Source organism: Astatotilapia calliptera, chromosome 8 (assembly GCF_964374335.1).
Source record: "Astatotilapia calliptera chromosome 8, fAstCal68.1, whole genome shotgun sequence".
In the NCBI taxonomy this organism is placed as follows: Eukaryota; Metazoa; Chordata; class Actinopteri; order Cichliformes; family Cichlidae; genus Astatotilapia; species Astatotilapia calliptera.
Window position 1 is genome coordinate 25,186,972 of NC_137429.1, and position 22,301 is coordinate 25,209,272.

At 39.8% G+C, this 22,301-nt stretch overlaps 1 protein-coding gene across 1 annotated transcript; it reads left to right on the forward strand.

Annotated features, from left to right (window-relative positions):
• Nucleotides 1-260: 260 nt before the first annotated feature.
• vstm4b (V-set and transmembrane domain containing 4b) lies at nt 261-19,247 on the forward strand. The gene is made up of 8 exons (XM_026177334.2): nt 261-403; nt 2,058-2,465; nt 13,599-13,652; nt 13,892-13,999; nt 14,112-14,145; nt 14,262-14,386; nt 17,291-17,355; nt 17,830-19,247. The coding sequence occupies exons 1-8, from the start codon at nt 310-312 to the stop codon at nt 17,953-17,955; spliced, it is 1,014 nt and encodes a 337-aa protein (XP_026033119.2). The 5' UTR covers nt 261-309; the 3' UTR covers nt 17,956-19,247.
• The last annotated feature ends 3,054 nt before the right edge of the window (nt 19,248-22,301 follow it).

The following is a 22,301-nucleotide window of genomic DNA, read 5'->3' on the forward strand; positions in this document are numbered from 1 at the left end:
CTCCTTCCTGCACAGGAAATTACATTTCCCAGTCCTCCTACCAGAACCAGAGATGGTGCATGCACATGCACCCACACACACACACGCACACACACACACATATGCTCACCTGCTTGTTTCTATATGTGCAAATGTGCTCATGTGAGCCTGCCAAATGTGGTCCCACTGAGTGTGACATAAGTGGGAGGGATTAGGGGAGGTTCTGACTAGAAACAGAGAGTCCAGTGTGTCATGTTACACGCCTCAGCTGGAGAGGCGGAGGCGCAGGAGAAGAAGAGGAGGAGGAAACCTGGGGCTTCTTTTCTTCACATGCATTTAACTGAGAGTTTATGGAGGTTGCAGTTGTGGAAAATGAAGATCTCCTCTGTGGTCTTGGCTTTCCTGACCCGAGTTCTGTTTGCAGGTAGGAAAAAGTTTACTTTGCTTCATGTCAAAGTGGATGTGGTGGAGACAAAATGCTTTCCACTGTTTTTCAGAGAAACTTAGACGAAAACATCTCAAAATCGGGAAAGATTTTAGAGTGATGGATAAATAGGTGGTGAAAAATATTCCCGTTTATCTCAGAAGGTTTGTGGACTCAAAGTCAGCACTGCATGTCTTTGTCCAGTTTCTGCAGCTTTGTGTGATTAGAGAGTGTGTTATCAATAGAATACACAGTTTATCAACGCAGCATATCTTTGCACAGATTGGAGGGAATTCCAGAGTGAAAATTGGTGGTTTTCCTTGTGTGTGTGTTTGAAAGTAAAACAGACTTTACAGTTTCACCTTCACATTCTTTTCAGGCGATTTAAGTAACTCATCACAGCAGCTGCACTTTACAGTCTCTAAGCTATATTTTCCTTGTTTTGTTCTGTCACTCAAGACCAAATAAAAGACAAAACTGGGGGGAAAAGCCCTGATTGTAATTATGCACTGCGCTCAAAGCATGCGACTTGTTTGACAGTAAAACGCTTGCGTGTCGTGGAAAATGGGGATTGTGAAATGTGCCCAAAGTTGACAAAAGCAGAAGTGTCATATATAATGCCATACAACACGCGCAGCAGTAAAGTTTGTTCCTCAACCATCATCCCACGTATGTCATCACAGCTGCCAAAAACAACACTGCTGTCAGCTTGAGAGGGAAGAAAGCTGCTGAGCAACAACAAACTCACAAACTCACCGTGGAGTGTGTAGATATTTAGCTCTGATTTGTGATGCTCATGGCTGTTCTTTCTCAGTGCATTTACTATCAAAAGCTAAATTCAAGCCAACTATGCACTGATGTATTCTTCTACTGATGAATAACACTAGGCTGCCCACACTTACATTTGATACAATATGGACACTTTTTACACTTTTTGTGAACGGTACAGCTTTGACCCCCCAAAACTAAAACTTTTTTCAGAGCACTTTTATGATCTTTTGATGCGATGCAGTGACTTTGAGCGTCTCATTTTAAAAGTTGTTCACAATAGATTCACGTTATTAGTCAGTTCTGGGTCCAAATTAATAACATTCACAGCCACCGTTGAACCACCGTTCATCTGCTTCAGATCATTGCTAAGCAAGGTTTAGCTAAAGAAATGGGAACAAATTATGTTGCTATGGGTACCAAGGTGCCTAAACTTACTTAGGTGTTACACATAAAAACAACAGTGGCTCAGGTGCCTCCTTTATGCTCGAATGATTCATGGGTCAGTGCTGAGTGGCTTAACAGAGAAAAAAACAGCAAAAAAAAGTTTTAAAATGTTGTAAATTGCACGTAATTCCATGAAGTGATGTTTTATATTACAGCACATTAAAGAAATACTGCTACTAAAAGATTACAGATGCATTGGTGCAAGTTGAAATGTTTACTTTAAAGATGGCTTTTTGAACGTGTTCATAAGTAAGCAAGTATTAGAACAACTAATCTCTGCAAAGACTTGAATTCTGCACCATGTTCGTTAACTTAATCTTAATCACTTAAATTCTGAATTATTTTACAGAAGCCACAATTGTTTTTGTTAAACAACCTGCAGCCAATGGCATCCAACAGTCCAAATAATATATGCTGTAATTCTTACTCGTTTCTACAGATCTGTGTTTGGCCATCAACGCCACCATCACCCCTTCTCCCTTCACGGTGGCCCAGGAGGGAGAAAATATCACACTTACTTGTGTTGTTTCCCAGCGACGTCGCAACACAGCGTTACCTGTGGTTAAATGGACCTTTCTACCGGCGGGCACAGATCAACCAGAAGACGAACTCCTCATCGCCCGTGTCAATATGAGGAAGGAGCGTTTCTATGGCAACTACACAAAAAGTTTCCCATGGCCAAAGATGAAGCTGACAGTGGTGAAACAGGGGAAGATCTTTGAGCTGGTTATCTTGAACGTGTCCGAGGGGGACCGGGGGCTCTACATGTGCCGGGTGCAGGAGTTTAAAAAGCATCAGGCTCGCTGGAAAGCTTCATCCAACTACACTGCTGCTACTGAGCTCAGAGGTGAGGGCTTGGTTTGCTATCTTTGAACTTCCCTGTAGTTATAGTTACTGTTTGAGATTTGATAATTTATAAGTGATTTACAAACCACCATATTAGAATCAGATCCATTGACTGAGTCAATACATATGGACCTTTGTAAATGTGAGAGTGGTGCTTATAGATTTAATCAAAGGGATGCTCCAATCCAAACTATGGTTCCCAATGGTAACACCCAGTTTTAGGTCATATGGATAACAATAACTTTCAACAGTGGATATTTTGCAGCTAAAAAGTTTAACTGGGAACAGGTCAGTAATATTACTGAGTATGAAAAGTGCATCTTAGTTTCTCAGAAGTAAAGATGGGAACAGGTTCATCAGTGTATAGCTGACAAATGTATCTGCAAATTCCAAAGACTTTAAATATCTCATGAGCTACAGTACATACTATGATCAAAAGACCCAGAAGCTGGAGAACATCCATCTCTGTGCACAAGTGACAAGGCTGAAAATCAATATTAGAAGCTTGTGGTCTTCGAGACCTCAGGCATCAATGCATTAAAAACAGACATGATTCTGTCAAGCAAATCACTCCACAGACGTGCAGAAATCACTGTTTCTGAACATGAAGAGTGTTCTGTGGTCAGATTAATCAAAGTTTAAAATTCCAAAGAGGAGAGCCTGCATCTCTGATAAGGATGTACGTGCCTATAGAACTGGCTTCTTGGATATCTGGAAAGGCAGCATGAGTGCTGAAATATCCAGCTTTTACAGCAACGTATGCTCCCATCTAGATCACATCCTTTTAAGAGAGGGTCTTGCATATTTCAGTGAGACAATACTGAACTGCACACTGCAGCTATTGTAACAGCATGTCTTCACTGTAGAACTATCCGGACACTGAGTCTGGGTTTGTGTTCTAGACCTTTCACCAACTTAAAACATGTGCCGCATGATTACACTAAAAATATGAGAAAGAAGACCCGGGACTGTTACCTGAAATAATCATAATAAATACATAGGACAGACAGATGCAATTTTGGAAGCAAAAAGTGGGTAGTCCTATACTGAATATAGTAACTTATCATTAGACACTGCTAACAGCTAGTATTTAGTTGCGATTCATAAACTTCAAATGATTCAGAAAATGGTCCAAGCAACTCATTAGCAGGCAGAGACACAGGCGTCTGAGTCGTTCCTCAGTTAGTGGTTTGTTAAGAAACTGTGTAACTCTGGGCTGGAACTTCACATTGGGTGGCCTGTTAAAACTGCCACACTGAAGATCCAAATCAACTTCAGATGAAATGGTTACACTTGAAAACACTAGGTGATGTTCACAAAAGCATATTGCTGCATTTACAGTCTACATCCTTGAAAAGTTGTAGACTTCAACACGTGTGCATGTTAAACCAGTTTCGCATATGCTTTCACAAAGACTCCTCTGCAACCATTTGTGAATCCAGAGTTTGAAATTGAATGCCCACTTTGTACATCCATCCATTTTAGTGGGCACACACAGTGCCCCTTATGTTTAAGGAATAAAGGATTAGCAAAATTACAGTATGTCGAATGTATTTGATGGAAAAATAAATGATCTTTAAATTTTGGAGGATGTGGAAATTGTCCTAAAACATTTGGGAATGTATGTGGCTTGCAGCATCACGGCACAGTTTCTCTTAGAAAGTCTTCAAATCTGATAGTGGAGGGTGGAGGCTTGACAGCTATCTCTACAACCACAACACAAGCAATGAGAAATGCAGGTTTGTTAATAGTTCATCTAAAAAAAATGTTTAAGCTGTTGTAGGTTTGTCTACAAAGATAATCCACTGGCAGCAGCAAAACACTGTCACTACCTTGGACTGAATCTGGCAGAAAATTGAAGGGGTCACAAAAGCCTCCAACTAAGGGCTTAAAGTAAATTGGTGACATTCATAAACTTACAGACTTTAAGAGACTCAAGTTAATGTCAACTGTGATAGCTATTTGACCTAAAGGGGTCATTATGTGTCAACAGTAGCAGTAGTGTGTGACCATAGCTGGATGATGTAATGCATCAGGCTGAGGAGGCTGCTGAAGTGGGTTTAGTGAGCAAAAACATAATCCTGCTTTAGATTTGGGAGGGGGAATGTCATTGGTTAGTGAAGAAGCCTGCCGATTAAAGGATCCGATCCTCCGTCTCAACAAGTTGCGGCTGTGACTGACTAAATGATCGTGGAGACAGAGCAGCAAGAAAGTAGTGAGGTTTCCACTGCTACCACATGAGACGTTCACATAATGGAATGGATGACACATTCAGTGGTACCAGATACTGCTCAGAAATCCACTCGCTTTCATAAAAACCAGAAGCATCTTTAAAAGGAGTTTTTCTTCCCTGCTTTTAATTTGTGCCAGATTTGCAGAAACCGTTCAGCAGTTTCTGTTGATCTCTTATTTGTTCTTGTCTCACCTGCGACATCTATAAGCTAAATATAGCAATATACTGTAAATAATAAGTGTAGCATACATAAAAGTCTAATAATAAGATCTTAGTAGAAGGGGTTAGATATGACCTCAATCGCAAGCACAGGTAGAGAAAATCAGCCTTCAGATTTGTGATCAGTTATCGTGGTTTTGGTTGTTGAAAAGGAAGCTAATAATTGAGCTAATGCTACCGTTTCATCTAGAAGATAAAAATGTTATCGCTGATGTTTCTAAATGACTCGTGTTTCATCAGTTTCAGTGAGTTAGTTCTAGAAATATGGTAGATCAGACTGTTATGTCTACAAAGGATGTAAAAATATACTGTATGTACCTAAAACCTTTTTTAAACTTTTACCTGTCTGGTAGTGCTAGCAAGCAGAATCATGATCTGAATGCACTGTTGTGCCAAACACATTTTCTTGGCAAGAAGAAAAAAGACGTGACAAAGAGAAGAAGGGAAGAAGGACATAAAGAAAAATAAACTTGTTTTTGTAATATGACCTGTAATCTTTACCATCTGAAATAACACTTGGATGTTATAGTATTGCAAACAGTACCTAGTTAGCCGAGTTTGCTAATATTTGTATCCTATGTAAGCGAGGGTAAACACACTTTTGCTTGAAAAACCTGCTAAAACCACAGACCACATTTTGGACATTGCTTCGTCATGTGGAGAAATTCAGTGCTTGAGTGACCTCTCGTGCTTTGTTGTGGTCGCTAAGCTATGATTCACAGTTCAAGAGAGTTTGGGAAAAGATTACTGGCTGCACTAGCAAGTCGACACTCGTCCACTCTTCATGGTCTGATAAAAGTGGACAATACACATTCAGAGTGCAAGAGTATTCGTTAATAGTGTCACTAATGCTAATGGCTACAGAAAGCACTTGAAATTATCATTCCGAAAATAATAGTTTATTGAAATAATTAGTTGAGTCAGAGTGTTTTATCCTCGCAACAATCCGAATACAGTTCCATTTTAAATTTATAACCATACGGTGTCTTCCTCCTTACATTTTGATCACCGCATTTTCCATGAATGCATTCCTACAGGCTGTGACTTTTGTGGCCAAGTCTGGGGCGAAGCAGACACGGAGTCCCTATTGAGAGCTGTTGACACTGGCCTTGAGATTGAGTTTCCCTCCCTAAAGTAGAACAGACAGGAAGCCCAGAGAGACTCAGCAGAAATGGAACAAGAGATAGCTGTGCTCAGGAAGGTAGAGCTTGAATATTCATTTACAATGACAGTCGAGTGGGCAGCAGGCTCGTGTTGGGCTCTTAACCTTTTGTGGTTGAGGATGTGGGGAGCTATTTTCATCCAAGGAAGCTCCATTCCATCATGGTTTGAGTGATGATAATAATAAAGAAGCTTACTGTGTCATTTTTCAATACTGCAATTAGGACATGGCAAGTACACCTCATGATTCAACAGCTTGTAGAAGCACCTTTAGCAGCAGTAACTGTGATAAGTGACCATTTTCTATGAGACTCGATTTAAATGAAGTTTTTTTTTTATTAGTGCCAAAACACAGCAGTCACCTAAAGGCCTTTTATACTGGAATGTAAAGTTAGTATAAATTTATTATTTCGACCACTCTTCCTCTAGAAATGACTTCAGTTCAGTAAAATGTGTTATTTTTTCTTTCTTAAGCAGTGTGAACACTGGAACTCTTTGCACTTCGCTTTTGAAGCTGACGGCTGGTCGCTCCGGTTGCTAAAGTAACCGTCTAATGTATTTATGACCCGGTTTTCTTCAGTGTCATTGGTAGTCACTTCACATACTCATCTGGCAGTAGAGAAAAGTTTATCTTGAATTCTGCCCCCTTTCAATCATCAATGGTTATTACATCCATAGTCATCTGAAGACATGGATTGTCATTTACCTTCTATGATCTCTCACCACCACCTAGCTGTGCATCACTTCCTGTGAGGATTTGATCCTGTGCTTGAGATCATTGCCCTGTTCAATGACCCAGTTTTGGCTTTGGAAACACAGCCTCACAATTAACTCTAGAGTGCTTTGGCATACATAAAACTTCATAATCGACTCAGAGACTGCAGGGTGCCGAAGTCCTGTGGCTGAAAAAGAAAAAAACCAAATCATTACCCATCCATCATTGTGCTTGATAGTTTGTATGAGGTGGCTGTTCTGATATGCTGTGTTTGGCTTGCACAAAACGTGGTGCTGTCCCTTATGGACAGACATCTCCACTTTGGTCTCATCTATCCACAGTTAATTGTTCCATAAGTTTTGTGGTTTGTTCAGGTGTAGCTTTGTAAAGCTAAGCTGTGCTGTCCTGTTCTTTTTAGAGAGAACAGGGTTTCTCCTGGCATCCTTTTCAAAACAAGCCATACTTGTTCAGCTTTTTTCTAAGCACGCTGTCATAAACTGTCATGTTTAACATACTAACTGAGGCCCATAGAGACTGAGATGTAGACCATGAGTTTTTGCAATTTTTATGAGCATTGGGCAGTTTTCTCGACATGCATTTGCCTCCACTTTGTTACATTAGGGTGGACTCTCGCCTTACTTGTTACATATGACCAGAGACTCTTGGCATTTAAGACACTGGAAACCCAGTAGCATAAACTTTTCAGCATACAGGGCAGTTCGATAGAATTCTTTTTTAACAATAGACTGTACTCAGATTCGATCTGTTTATCTCACTGCTGTCAATAAATCAGAACCAATAAAATGGAAACGTTTCCTGCTCAAAGGTGAAGATTGCTCTATAACAGTAATGTAATAAGGCAAACAACAATGTTCTGAAAAAATGTTTTGCTAAACATTAATCTTAATAGTTCTGTTGCTTATAGCTAACCTAAAAGTGACTGAAAGTCAGAAACCAGAGGCACATGCAACACAAACGCTTGCCTTCTTGGCTCTTCATGCCTCTGCTGTCCATTCAACTTCCTTATGTAGACTTTTGTCTTTGTTATACTTCATCTATTCTGGAGCGCTATTCTTCGCATCTAGCCAGTGACATCTAACAAGCTTTGATATGTCTGTGAATGGAGCCCTTTCAAGCAAAAAAAGTTGTTTTATTTACACATTCGTCACAATTTGCTAATCAGACTTGTAGATTCCTGGTGCTGCTACTTACTCATGTACTTATTAAAGTCTTTCTTCCTCCATTTTTCCTCTCTGGCACACTTCAGAATCGTTGGCAAACTCAGAAAATATTCCATTAGTTTGATGGCTGCCTGCAGTGCTTCATAATGCTGCTGGTGTGGTGGACTTGACATAAAAAACAAAAACTCTCCTTTTTAGGAAGAATAATCCCACTGCTTTTATCGTGTATTACATTTCAGTAAAGTCTCACCATTACTTCTATTTCATCAAATTTCATGGAATTCTTATGCTGGGATAGCATCAGGTGACCAGGTGTTTCCACAATCTCACACAAACAAAATCCCGATTACTCTGCTTAATACTGCTAAAAAGAACACACCCAGAGAGGCTGCAGGGTTTTGTAGAAAAACTTAGGGCAGTGTAGAACGTGGGCACGGTCTCGTCTTGGCATTAACTAAGTGTACTCTTAGGTATTTTTGTAAAACATATGGGCCATATGAGCTAACTAGAGGTACATGGCACACGGATGTGGTATGGGTTTAGTCGGAACGAAGGAAAAATAAAATGAAAATTAGAACCATAAACATCTTTTTATAGCTCTTTCTATGAGGGGACATATGACTAAGAAGCCAACAAAGTATGTCTATGTTTGTGTCCATAAAGGGGACATGGGGACACAGTGAACAAGTGTACAGACTGACTCTTAGAAGAAAAGATTCATAGAGACAACAGGAAGTTAAAGGGTTTATTATTCAAAGCATTTTTCAAACCTTTGTTTAGACACACAATGTGGCTGTGTACTTACATTCATCTCTGGTCATTTATAATACAGTAAATTATCCTCTGTGATGGATTTAGTCACAGAGGATCATTATTCAGTCTGGTCTACGTCTGTGTATTGATGTTTACAGTGTTGGGTTTGTTGGTGCACAAAAAGAGCCACAACTCTGAAAGACAGTTGGCAGCCGAAGACAACGCCGAGCCTCTGAGAGACGAAAAAAGGAGAGTGATGAATGTTTCCACTGTAGCGTGATGGAGCCTTTCAAAAGTTGCACTAGGATGAAGACATTCTCAATATGAGGATAAAAGGCAGTTTTATGGCATACAGCACTCTAGATTTATCCAGTTTCTGATTATTCCAGCATGTGCATCTGCACTGACAGAGCTACACCGAACCTGAGGCAAAAACAAAAACCCACATAAATGTCAGAGATGTTATCAAGACTGAGCCTGTGAATAATTTACAATGAAGGCAGGGCTTGCATTTATATTAAATCAGCTGCCATTTATTTTGGCTGCTTTAAATATCTGACTGAGAAAATTAGCAGCTCACTGTGAGACGCTGTTTTGGCTCATAAGCGTTTTTGCTGTTGTTGGATCTCAAAGACTTTTGGTTTTATTTATCATTATTTACTAATGCTACTTTATGCTCGTCATGAGCAAAGGTGATAGTAGGGAAAATTAAATTTTAGTGTTAGTGTTACCATATAAAATATGGCATATTACATAGGAGGCAAACTGTACAGTGTACATTACTGGCAGTAACTGTGGAACTGATTGCTAACCTCCAGTCACACAGGCCTAAAAACTAGTCAGAAACACCCTGGTGACCACTGGTCACGACCAATTGGTGAGTATTTGTGGGAGGTTGTTTGTTGTCACCAGGTGAAACTGGTGTGGAAGAGATATACAATTAAGCACTGAAGGTCTCATTGTAATTATTTTGGTCATTAGCAGCTCAAACAGGTCATTTGATGATTGCTTTAGGAGTTAATCTCCATTCAGTTCAATCCAATTTCATTTATACAGCGCCAAATCACAACAACAGCCTTAAAACATCTATAATAATTGTAAAAAATAAAGTGGCTACTTCACGGATTTCACCTGTCGCGGGTTATTTTTGGAACGTAACTCCCACGATAAACGAGGGACTGCTGTATATTAATATCGTTGTTCATGCATTAAAAGTAGCCCGCGAGGTATCAGAATGAATATATCTATGGTCAACAGTGGAAACTGTCAAAGGAAGTTGGACAGAAGAGTGAGTCTGATATTATTATTTTCATCACAGGTTTAGATTCTGACAGTTATAATCCAATAGTTATCCAATCTTCTTCTTTTTTTAAAGTTCAACGGCTGTGTTTCCAAACAGCAGAATGTAGGTCACATACGGTCAGTCTAGGATTAGTGGGTTCACAGATGGTGACTAAATACAAAGGTACAAACAGTCTGAGGACCACTGCTTCAGTCCAAACTCTTCAATGACTACACAGGGCATGAAAAGCACAGTTCAGCTTACTGCAGACTGGGAAGGATCTAGCGTGGCTGGTTTGTGCATTTAAACATTTGTGCCATCTGCAGTTTTACATTCTGTAAAGGTATCATGTTAGAGAAATTCAGATCTTAAACCATGTGGCATTTGCAGAAACTCTTTTCTCTGACTTCAGACTTTCTTGTAAACTTCTTATTACTCTGTCATACTTGACATCTTCTAATTGTGAAATTTGTGATTGTGTGCATTTTTTGTCTCACACAGCTGCTTCTTCCAATATTTATGAATTTTCTGAAGCCAAAATCTGAAGAAATAAAATTTTAAAAATTCTGAACACATTGCATATAGATATTTTAGCTTCTGGATTATCTGAGGTATGCTTATTTCCATACTTGCTTATTTGTCAGTTACCCAGTGTGCCTGTGGGAAAGCCTGTGGAGAGCCTGCCTGTCCTCAGCTGCTGGTGGTTTAGAGTATTTCAAGATACACTGGTGGGTGTCACTTCACAAGCTTCCTGCCACCAGCCCAGCAAAAGTACAGCAGTGTTAAGACTCCTGTGGTGAGATGGGGAGGAGAAATGAGTGAGTGTGTGGGGTGAAATTTCATGTGGAGCATTGGAAACATGTTTTCTCTGTCATCTTGGACACATACAGCACGTCTTGGATTCAAATTACACATGCATTCATTCTCCATTCATGGTTATTTTTAATTTTTGGTGGTGTAACATTTTCTGACAGTAAAAACAAATATGGACGTAACTTCCGGGTTTGAAAATGAAAGCCAAGATGGAACTGCCTTAAAGATGTGTCCTTTCAAATAGCCACTAGGGGGCGATACCTGTGACTTCAAAAGGACTTCCTGTCCTATAGAAATCTATTACAAAACATGTCCCTCAAAGATGAGTTTATCAAGCACTTTTCTTGTTAATTTATGGGCTCAGTTACTTAATAAGGAATAAAACATTAAGTTAATTTTGAAAAAATTAGTCATCCTTATTTTCAGAAAAGAATGTCCAGGATATAGTTATCATCTATTGACTTGTGATCGACAAGCCAATTAATATTTGGTTTCAGACTCAGATCTTCACCTTACTTTTCACATCTTGCTTCAAATCACCAACCCAGTAACAGGAAACGTCATAAAGGATTTCACGAACGAATGGACGCAGTAGCTACATCAACTTACACAGATTAAGAGTAAACCCCATACTGTACAAGAATAGGGGAGACCGGGGATAGTTGTAACTCATCCTGTGCATGCCCAATTCAGTTCTGCTATCACATGTGAAAAATCAGCACATTTTGTCAAACACAGACAATTTAACACGAAAAAAAGTAATTTGTATGCCAAAAAGTAAGTTTTTCTACTTTATTTCAATTTCTAATAGCATTATCTGCATATGTTATTTGTATGTCTATGGGGATATCTTCTGTGTAAGTCTTTAGTGCTAGTGTTTTAGCCGTTGGCTGTAATGTTAGCTAGTTCATGGCTACAGGAGTCTGGGTCAGTTGTAACAGCAACAGTCTGGGTTAGTTGTAACAATAATGCAGATGTTACAACTTACCACACTATTACTTTAACTTATATTAAACAAGTTGGGGCAACGACATCAGCAGAGAGAGGTCCACTGGTCGCTTTTGTATATGCGGTTAATGCCGTTGGCAACACAATTCCTCCACTGTTTGTGTTCCCACACATACATTATGCAGACCTCTGTGTCAGAGATGGACCAGTAGGAAGTACTGGTAGTGGAAATAAATCAGGATGGGTGCAAGAAACAGATTTCCTCATCTTTCTGAAGCACTTTGCAAACCACACCAAGGGAAGCCATGATAAAAGTAATGGAATTGCGATGCTGGTGAACAACTACATTTTTTCAGCTTCATTGTTATGTTCAAAATTGGTGCAAGAGTTGTAGGTTATAATGCCCACTGAGCCAATGAGGCCAAACTCAAGGAAGACCAACCAAAATTAATGAAATATTCAGTTGCAGAAAATTCCATAATTTGTCTTTTTTGGGGGGGGGTTGGAATATGTTCAAAAGTTAGATTTCTGCATTCTGTCACACACACACACACGTAGCTACATTAATGGATGTAAGTGCATTCATGTGTTGAATAAACAAAGATTACATGTTAATATTTTGTTAGTACCCTTATTTCATTGTGTTACATTTTACCCCAGGATATGTTACAACTAACCCAGACTATGGGGTTAATTGTAACATTTCACTCTTTGTGTTTGAGACCACACCATGCAATGGGTAATTGTGCTGCAGAGAAAATAGCTGCACTATTTAATAGCAGAGACATGTAAATACTTTGCATTACGTTTTGAATCCACTACCTTAAAAGAGCTCCAATTTACAGACAGAAATGTCAAAAATGTTACAACTATCCCCGGTCTCCCCTACTATATATGTTTTGTACGTGTGTATGTTTACACATACATTCACATACATAAAATCAAACATACTTGGCACTATTTAATTTAATGAGCTAAGTTGGGAAGGCCCAGAGACCAAGTTTCTAGCTCATGGAGCTAATGTTAATTAGCCTACTAGCTAATCAATCAACTTAGTCAAGTCAACAGACATTAAATTCACTTGTTCAGCTGCTTTATGTAAGCTACTCACAGCAACAACAATTTCTAAAAGCTTCCAGTTGATTGGATGGAGTGTTGCAAAGAACTCACAAAAAGATACTTTTTTAACATTTATATTCACCAATCTGGAACTAAAAGCTAAATACTGCGCTAATGATATAATACTGGTTACTGATAAATGCTAATTTCGGAATAGATCAATGCATTTCATTTTATTTCATGATCCATCATCAAGTTCAGGAAATACTCACTAGAAATATGTTCAATGTTAAATGGACTTGTTCTTATACAGTAATTTTCTACTCTACCTGAGCACTCAAAGCTTTTTATACAATGACGTATGCTGGCCACACAAAGCCCGGTGCTACTTGGGTCAATTGTGATGTTTTGTCTGGAGACGAGAAACTTAACAACCCATGTAAGAGAAGAAACAAGCCTGAGGCGACGTGTTTAGCCAAAGTGTGCAGAGGTTGCCCTTTTCTTAACGTTGGATTATGTCTGAGTGTGAGGTGAAAGTTTGCAAAGATGCATAACTGTTGCACTAATGTCTGACTCAATAAGATGTTTAGTCTTTGAACTGTGGACGGTGAATCAGAGACAAAATCAGGCAGGGAGGAGGCCAAAATAGACTCCCTGTCCTCCTGCAATTAGCTTTATTTAAACTCGAGCCGGTGTGTAATCAGGCAGCAGGGAACCCACAGTGATGACTACGGACTTCATGTGTTTCTTTTCTCTCATTTTCACTGTAGTGCATGTCCTACCGGCCACCAAGGCCAAAGAAAGTCTGTGGAGCTTGTTTGAAGGTAAGTGCAGATATTTTTAGTCTGTGAATGTGTGTGTTTGCATTTGTGTGGTGAACTGGCACTGTATAGTCCTTGGTAGATAAAAATAGCCCAACCCAAAGGATGTACTCCAGTACCTTGAAATAGTTTGGCCAAACATGTTCTCATTTTTTCTTCCATTTACATTTTTGTGCACAGTTAAAGTTACAGTACAGGCTCCTGCAGTGTTGGACTGGTGCATGCCTGTTTGTGTTTTTCAGATGTGTACCTGTGTGCAGTGCTGATCTGCTCAGTGGGTCTGCTGTGCATGTGCATGTTCACCGTGACAGTGACCTGCCAGTACATACATAGGAAGAAGAGGCTAAAAGGTCAGCAGCATTAAAGTCTAGTCTTCTTGTAACTCTTTCTGACGTTGCCGTTTTCTTCTTTTTGTCTATGATTTCATCTTTTTCAAATAACAGTCCGATATTGTCTTTGCAGACAATTACCACTTGGTCAAAAGCCCGCAAAACAGGTAAAGGTTTAAGAGCAAGCCATCTCTAAAAAAAATCTACAAAATTGTAATAATAATTAAAAAAAACAACTATTACTCACATAAACTGAACCTTTGCTAATGTGATTCCACTACAGCTCAGGAGAAACAGTCACCAGTGTGATCAGTGTGTCTCCTGCTCTACCAAAGAAGGAGAGGAGATACAGGAAGAAAAGGAGCCGAGACTACCAAGAGGAGATACCACCAGAGATACCGGCAAAAGGTAATCACAAGTTTGCTGATTTAATGTTTTCTAAAACATGCTGGAAAACTTGAGTGAATACTTAAAATTAGTCTTACAGATATTTATATTATATTTATATTATAATTTCTGCAATAGCAGAACATATAGTTGTGAAAATCTAAGTAGACCCTTAGTGCTCCCATAGGAATTAAGAAGATAGGTAGCAGGCACGTTCTGCTCATTAAATACATTTGATTAACTGATCAGCAATTGTGACCACGTCTAGAAATGCAGAAATTCTGGCATTTTAGTAACACATCACAATATTCCCAGGAACAAGTATCCTAGCAAATTCCCAAAAATGCAAGATCTATATGTTAGTCTCTACAAGCCTCTGTGAGCATGTTAAATGTTAAAATTCTGACAGTTTGGAAGGGCTGCCAGCTGAAAGCGCCTTCTCTCTAAAATGAACATGGGAGCACAGGTTAGGTTTGCAAAGCTGCATGTGAGCAAACTATAAGACTTCTGGAACAATGTCCTTTGTACAGACTAAACCATATGGAAATGTTGGCCAAAAGAAAACCAAACATACCAGCTGTGAAGCAAGGTGGTGGAAGAGTCATGACTTGTTTTGTAACTACAGGGTCTGGGCAGTGTTACGAAATCAGTTTCACCCCGGTTCTTTTATTCCTCAAGGCATCCAGAGACGGCACCGGACCTCAGTAGTCATTTTCACAAAAACCTTTATTCATCTTCATTTAAGCATGCATCTTCTAGAAGGGGAGACGTGCAAGGCCAGTGTCCCTCTGCAAATCTTCCACTCCTTTGTTTGTTACAGTCAGCTTTATAGAAGCGACCCCATCCTAAAACCCCCATGGTGTACTGCAAACTCTGTGTCTCTGTGTGTATGCACGAGCACGTGAGTGCCTGTGTGTGCGCGTACCCGTGTGTCTATGTGAGTGCACGTGAGTGAGTGTGCATGTGGGTGTGGGTGCGTCATAACAATCAAAGCACTGTGTGTGTGTCTCTGCGTACGTGACTTCCTGTCGGTCATAAAAGTAATCTCCTCACCCGAGCTACACCAAATTCCTCTACACAACATAGAAAACAGAGTTAACATATTACAAACACTGAGACCACCACTCTGCATCCACTGGGCCATTGGCCTCTTGTTGTCTTACATTTACAGATAAGGTGGAGAGTCTCCTACAAACCTACTTCTAAGTTTATAACAGTTATGAGTTTTATTAAAGGTACAAGCATCAGCAACACCCAACTGTAGCTTCCTGTCTCCTTCTATGGCAGGCAGACCCCCAGTGTCCATAAATTCCTTTCTCTCTAAACAATTACACACACTCTCAGGCCTACAGCTAAGCCAAACTAAAACACACCTTATTCCTCTGATCTAAACAAATTTAACACATCATATTATAATAATTATTTACAGCAGCTTTCACTTGTTGAGTTGACTATGAACTCTATATACCAGTATTCTAGAGCCAAATGGAGGTCATCTGCCTGACAGCTAAAGCTTGTCAAAATTGAGTTATACAACAGAACGGCTGAAAACGAAAAGAATTGTAATTGTACAGTTAAAGACCGGGCTTCCACACAGTAAATGCTGTGGCAGGACCTTAAGAGAGCTGTGCATAAACAAAAGACTGCAAACCTTAATGAACTGTCACCACGTTCTAAAGAAGAGTGGATCAACATTCCTCCACATCAAAGCGAGAGACTGATGAAGTCATATAGAAAATATTACTTCAAGTTGTCGCAGCTAAAGGTGGTTCCACGAGCTGCTAAATCATGGGGTGCGCATAATGTTTTCAGAGGACTGTACAGAGTTGTGTGAAGATTGTTTCTTTGTACATGACTGTAAGAAAAATCCCAACTTAAAAGTTTGCTCTGACTTCATGTTGTTCTCATAGATTTCTAAATATGAAAATACACTGGCATTCCACATATACACTTAGTTATGGAGCGGTTTCCTTAAATTAGCTGGGAACATGTTCCCACTCTTAAACCAATGCTGAGTCACACCAAATTCACTTCTTAATTAGCAAGTGGAATTCTATGGATAATTTTTCCAATGATAGGTAAAAAAAAAAGTTATTCTGGATTTTCACTCCGCCTAGGTCTTAAAAAAGATTTTAGAATGACCAGAATTCCTAGTTTAGAAACATTTTAGGACAATTATCAGCAAATTACAGAAATTATAGTAACTTTGAAAACTGAAATGCGTTCCTTTTGTGTCTTTTGTGTCTTTTGTGCCTTAATAATTTTGCGTAATTTTATGTTAGCTACTCCACCACATGCTTTCAGTGGGTTTTGCTGCTTTTTTATTACCAAGCAATGTTGCCACACTGTTATAAGATAGATGAACGTAGTTTAGGGTTGTCTTGCTGTGATATAAAATGTCTGCCATGAAAATGTCTCAGCGATGGTATAGTATCTCTCTCCAAAATCTGTACTCATTCAGTGGGGGGGGGGCCATCTGCCGCAACTGGTTGGGGAGAGAGAAATTAATGAATTAATGGGGCCATTAACCATACACTAATACACAAATGCACTCCCCATACAGATAGTGGCTCTGAACTGTGCTGACAAGTTAACTGATTCTTATCTTTTTTTAGGTCAGAAGATGATGAAGTTTTTTAGAAGTGTTCCTGCATCCATGTAATGTGTTACAGAATGACCTTGTTTTTAATGCAGTTCTCCCCGAAGGCCTAAACATATTGTCCATTTGAAACAAATTTCTTGTTCCTAGGTTGTCTTTGTACTATTTTGAATTGGGGTTGAGTTATTTGCAAATCCCTGCATTCTGTATCCCAACTTTTTTGTAGGGAAGCATGGCAATGCAACTGGGACCTTCAAATATTCCCAGTTACAACAGTATCTACCTTCTATTGGCTCAGTTAACAACTTGTCTTGTCCCTTGTGCAGTTCCCATTGGAGACAAAACACACAAACCGAAACTTTTAAAACCTCAACCAAGAAAAGTAGTGTTGGTGAGTACCATTCATGCCTGATTATCAGTTAGCAATGTCCTTTTTTGCATGTTTAAGGTGAGGTACAAGGACTGAACTGAACTGAAAAAAGAGTGGAAAACCAGACAATGCAGACAAAAACTTTTAAATATAACTTTGAAATTAAATGAACAGTTAAGCAGAATGTCTAAGGGCAAAGGTGCCAGAAAAACTGTGCCACATAACCAATCTTTTATTGCTGTTGGCATGAAGTGGCTCTGTGGCAGCTTGGTATGGTAATGTCATAAAATACTTGAAGAGGTAATTAAATTTTAGGTTACCTCAACCCAGAACTGCTGCAGGGTGGTGTTTACACACAGCATGCTCCAAGTTACCAAAACCAGTGATTTACCAAACCCTACAGCATCTTTAGCAATGTAATATATTCATGCTAACCGCTAACTAGCTCTCTCCTCTCCTCCATCATTATTTTTCTCTGTCCTCTTTGATCTCTAGCCGAGGATAGTGGAGGAGAACCTGACCTACGCAGAGCTGGATCTGGTGAAGCCAATTCCAGAGACCAAGGCATCACGTAGTGGCACAGTGTACGCCCAGATACTGTTCGAAGAACAGCAGCTATGAGAGAGACACATACACCACTAGTACCTGTGCCTTGTGTAAAAAAAAGTACTTTCTATTTATAGTCTGTATTGTTTTTTATATTTAAATGATTTGTGAAGGAAAAAATGTCTCAAAATTATGGCAAAATATGATTTTATATGAACTTTTGTATAACTTCTTTTTGTGAGACCACGGTGCAAACTGATTATTTTTTATTACTGGACTTCTTATTTCTTGTTTTCTTTTGTACCCACAACTGAAACCTGTGTAGCCGAGCCTGGGAACGCAATCGAAGACTTCTGTGCTGATTTAGACCTGATTCGTCTGTCATGACAATCGGAAGGGAAAATGGAGGTTTGGATATGTGAGACAAAACTTTACATGTTAGTGAGTGAATAAGGTGCTGTGAAGCTGACATGACGAGTGACAGTCAGGTTTGCTCTGCTGCTGTTTGTGACTTTAAAAAGATAACTTTTGAAGTGTCGTTTCAAGCCAAACAAGGTTGATACGCTCATGTCAAGCAAACGTTGCGTCTTAACTGCAGAATTCATTGGAAACAAATAGTTAAACAAAACACTTTATGCCAGCTTTTGTGATTCATGTATTTCACCCAGTATTTAATAACTGGTTTTGGTCTTCTCCTTCGGCAGAGTAATGAGCACAGGAGCACTTCCTGTTCCTCCCGTGTTGTTGTATTTCAGGCTGGTCCTGTTAGCTCTCTGCTTTTCAGTGTGACTTAGCTCCTGAGCTGCAAAGACAAACTTTCAAAAATACAGTTTCTGAAATATGAGATCCAAACCAGGTTTCAAATTCAAATGCAGTCCAAAGAAATCTGAAACCTCTGGTGCGTACACAATGGCAACGTTTTTCATGATTTTCCAGAGAAAGTCATCTTCTCCGTAGCCCGTCTGTCCAGTCAGCACATTAACAATAATTACATCGCTTTTGGCTTGCGTTGCCATGCGCTAGGGCTACATTTACCATCCTAAGATTCTGGCTTGGCTTCTCCATTGTTTTCTCTTGAGTCAGATTTATAGTTATGCATTTGTAGAAGGGCAGTGGACAAAGGCGCAAAAGCAGTAGTCAGCAAGGTGGGGTGCAAATCCAGAATTTCCCTGCTTTGAATGTAACAACATGAGCAAAGCATCAGTCTTTTTCACCCAAGCCTTTCCCCAAGTGTTCCTTTGAAATCATTAATGCACTTTATTAAAACGGCGTCATTTAGAATAAACTGAAATACATGAAGGCTTGATCTTAATAAGAAATCCTGTTTTATATGCTTTGCTTCATACAATAAAATGACTCCAGTGATAGCCTTTGATATTTCTTAGGCCAGCTGCACTCCCTTCCACAATGAATAGCTGGAAATCCCATTCTGAAGTGAGTGGATTTATAAAGGAGAGAAAAAGTTAATTAAAGACATCTGTTGTTATGAATGTGAACCCAAAGCCCACCATTATCAAATGTGATTTACTTTCTAGTGAGTTCCCAGCTTTATCTGCTTCCCAGCATCTGTCTTCAGTCTGTTTTTGTGTATCAAGCTGCAGTTTATATTGACCACAGCCCCAAAGAGTTGACACAAAACTGGTAATCAGCCCTCGGACCTCCCCCCGCAGGCAAACACTTAAGATCACACAATTCTTTTCATCTGGTGCCAACATCGGCTTAGCAGGCTGTTAGCAACTCATGAACTCATTTATATATACATACAAGGGTGGAGTTACATGAAGGCTAAACACCCTCATCACTGACTTACACAGGCACATAGTGTAAATTCACAAGGCTGCCAGCAGTTGTGACACCTGATCTGTGGTCAGGGTCAGACTAAGAGTTGTGTTTGGGCTGTTTCACATTAACGCCAGTCACGGATTTTAAATCTTGAGGTGATTTGCTGTTTCAGATAAGAACCAAAAGCCACTTAGGCCACGATCCCACATACCTACACTAAGGTTTCCTTGCTTTCTCGTTTTCCATGAATCTGAGTGTGAAAGTGCTTTAGACCTTCTTTTTTTTTTTCAATTTAATGATCCTTTGGACTCAGGCATGGAAAAGCGAAGGAAAGCTTTTTTAAACAGTGAACTTGAAACCCAGACACAAAGGCACCTGATCTCTCCCTTCCCCCAAGACGTCTGCTATCAGAGTTCTCTGCATTCAGACTGCTAGTCTCACTTTTTAAGCTTCTCTGAAGTTCATCTCAAAGTGGCGTTTTGCTCCATTTCCAGCCATCAAAGGTTGGCTGTACCAGCTTTTAACCAGTAGTTTGAGATAGCACGGTGAATGCAATCACTTCAAAAACAACGCTGAACATGTATGTGGTATTAGCATTAGAAATACATATCATCAGCCAACCCTAGGGCTGACTTACCAGAGCTGCTGTGCCAATTCAAAACAAATCTAAAGAGCTCAACTACCACTGCAGACCTACAACACATTCCTAAGGCAAACTGGTGCTTATAGACCCGGACATGTTTTCTTCCCTTGGCTATATATTACTTTACTATGTAAACCACTGCTGACCTCTACTCTTGTTAGCGCTCCAACTTTCCCGACGTTGCCCTCTAATGTTCGCTTCAATGGCACAGCGAGCATTTCCCCTGCATAAATGAAATGACTGAAAGTGACCTTTCAGCGGTGAGTAGAAGTGTCTTAAAAATGCCCTTCGACTGTGAAATGTAAAGTTTCTTCCAGACCACACTGTCCTTAATAGGAGTCTGCTAACTAGAACCATGTGTGTGAATTGTGCCTCTGTGCTCTCCCCTTTTCCCTCTGTCTCTCTGCTTACCACTGATCTCTGCATTTATCAAGATTCAAGCTTTTCTACTCATGTTCATTTTGTACATTTCAGCTGTATATTGAATAAAAATAAGTGAAATAGAAATGAAATCTAATATAAACTGGGTGTTAACTGCTTTGGTGTGAGTGACAGCTATTTGTTATCACGACACAACAATTAACCAAATGCACATGCATCCTGCAGGTGAACCTGAACTGCTAATTCTTGGAGGTGAGCATAACCTTAGCATGAGAGGTCACTACCACAATGCCTGTTTTAGTACCCCCAAGGGTACTGAAGTGATTTCAGTGACGACATTAGGACAAAATTTGTATTTATTCAATGGTAGACAAATTCATAGTGCAGCAAGGCATCTTGTTATGATTAAAGCTCACACGTTTGCCTCCATGCAAGCATTGAAAGTAGACGTGAAAGGGGCACAGCCGTTAGGGACTGGGTGTCAGCTACTCTTGTGGTGGTGAAAGAGTTGTGATGAGAGAGGGGGAGGTTTAAATGTTAGCTTTAGTTTACTTGCAGCCTCCAAATTATTTTAGAAAAAGAAGCTGCGTGAGAGAGACAAGCGGAACCCCAGAGGTCGTATAAAAATATCTCACCCACAGAGCAAACACAAGGCGTTGACAAAAAGACAGGTCAGTACATGGCTCGTAGGAAACCGATCCAATGGCAATAAAATATAATAAGTAAGGAAAATACATTTTAAATTGTTTAAGTAAAGAGATGGAGGTGTAGAGTGGCAAGGAGGAATTTCAATGAAGACACGAGAGAAAATGTATATTTATGGGGCAAGGAAGATATATAGGACATATGAGCTGTGGGACAACTCGATGTTTGTAACATGTCTGAGGACGGGCCAGCAGCGTTTGCAGGCACCTCCTAAAACAGAAACAACTGATGTCACCAGTCAAGCAGCCAAACAAAACCTATTGTTAAAGCAGAAACCTTTGCATGTGTCTGTGCTCGTTCTATCCCAAGCATGCCATCATGTCCGTCCATAGAAATACAATACATAGTAAACATAGTCTACAACCAACATATCCTGTGTGGTAAGGGTAATGCATAGCTACACTGGCCTTAAGGCAAGGGAAAAAAGAGTAATGAAAGACTTCTGCAAGTGGAAATCACAGGAAGGACAATTTAAGATTTAGCTTCTGAACTGTAAGCAACATCCAGTGTCCAGTACAGTCAGTTCATGTTGGAAGGGTGATCTCGTCCTCTTTAATCCCCTCTGTAAGTACAACAAATAAGGGCAGTATCCACAGGGCTTCAAAGTTTTCACTAAAGCACTGGCACAGTGTGGAGGTCCTGCTGAGAGCTGGCTCAGAAGAAGCAGTCTATTAGCCTGCGGGTGAACACGTTACCCCAGATTTGCCATTGTGACCGCTTGATTTCAAGGTTCCTTCTGTAGACTTTAAAAAACAAAACAAAAAAACAAGACTATGATGGCTCAAGCTGTTAGTACATCACAAGTCTTTTGCCTCTGCAGCAGTTAAGATGGTAATTGCTGTTAGTCTGGAAGGCTTCTTGTATTTAAAATAGTAGCTGATGATGTCATGTGCTCTTGTTTGGTAACCAT

Excerpts from the sequence above, each read along its gene's own strand:
- vstm4b (XM_026177334.2), top strand. The coding sequence starts at position 310 with ATGCATTTAACTGAGAGTTTATGGAGGTTGCAGTTGTGGAAAATGAAG. Across the intron at positions 14,146-14,261 it reads GTCAAAAGCCCGCAAAACAG|CTCAGGAGAAACAGTCACCA; the intron begins GTAAAGGTTTAA and ends ATTCCACTACAG. Across the intron at positions 14,387-17,290 it reads ACCAGAGATACCGGCAAAAG|TTCCCATTGGAGACAAAACA; the intron begins GTAATCACAAGT and ends TCCCTTGTGCAG.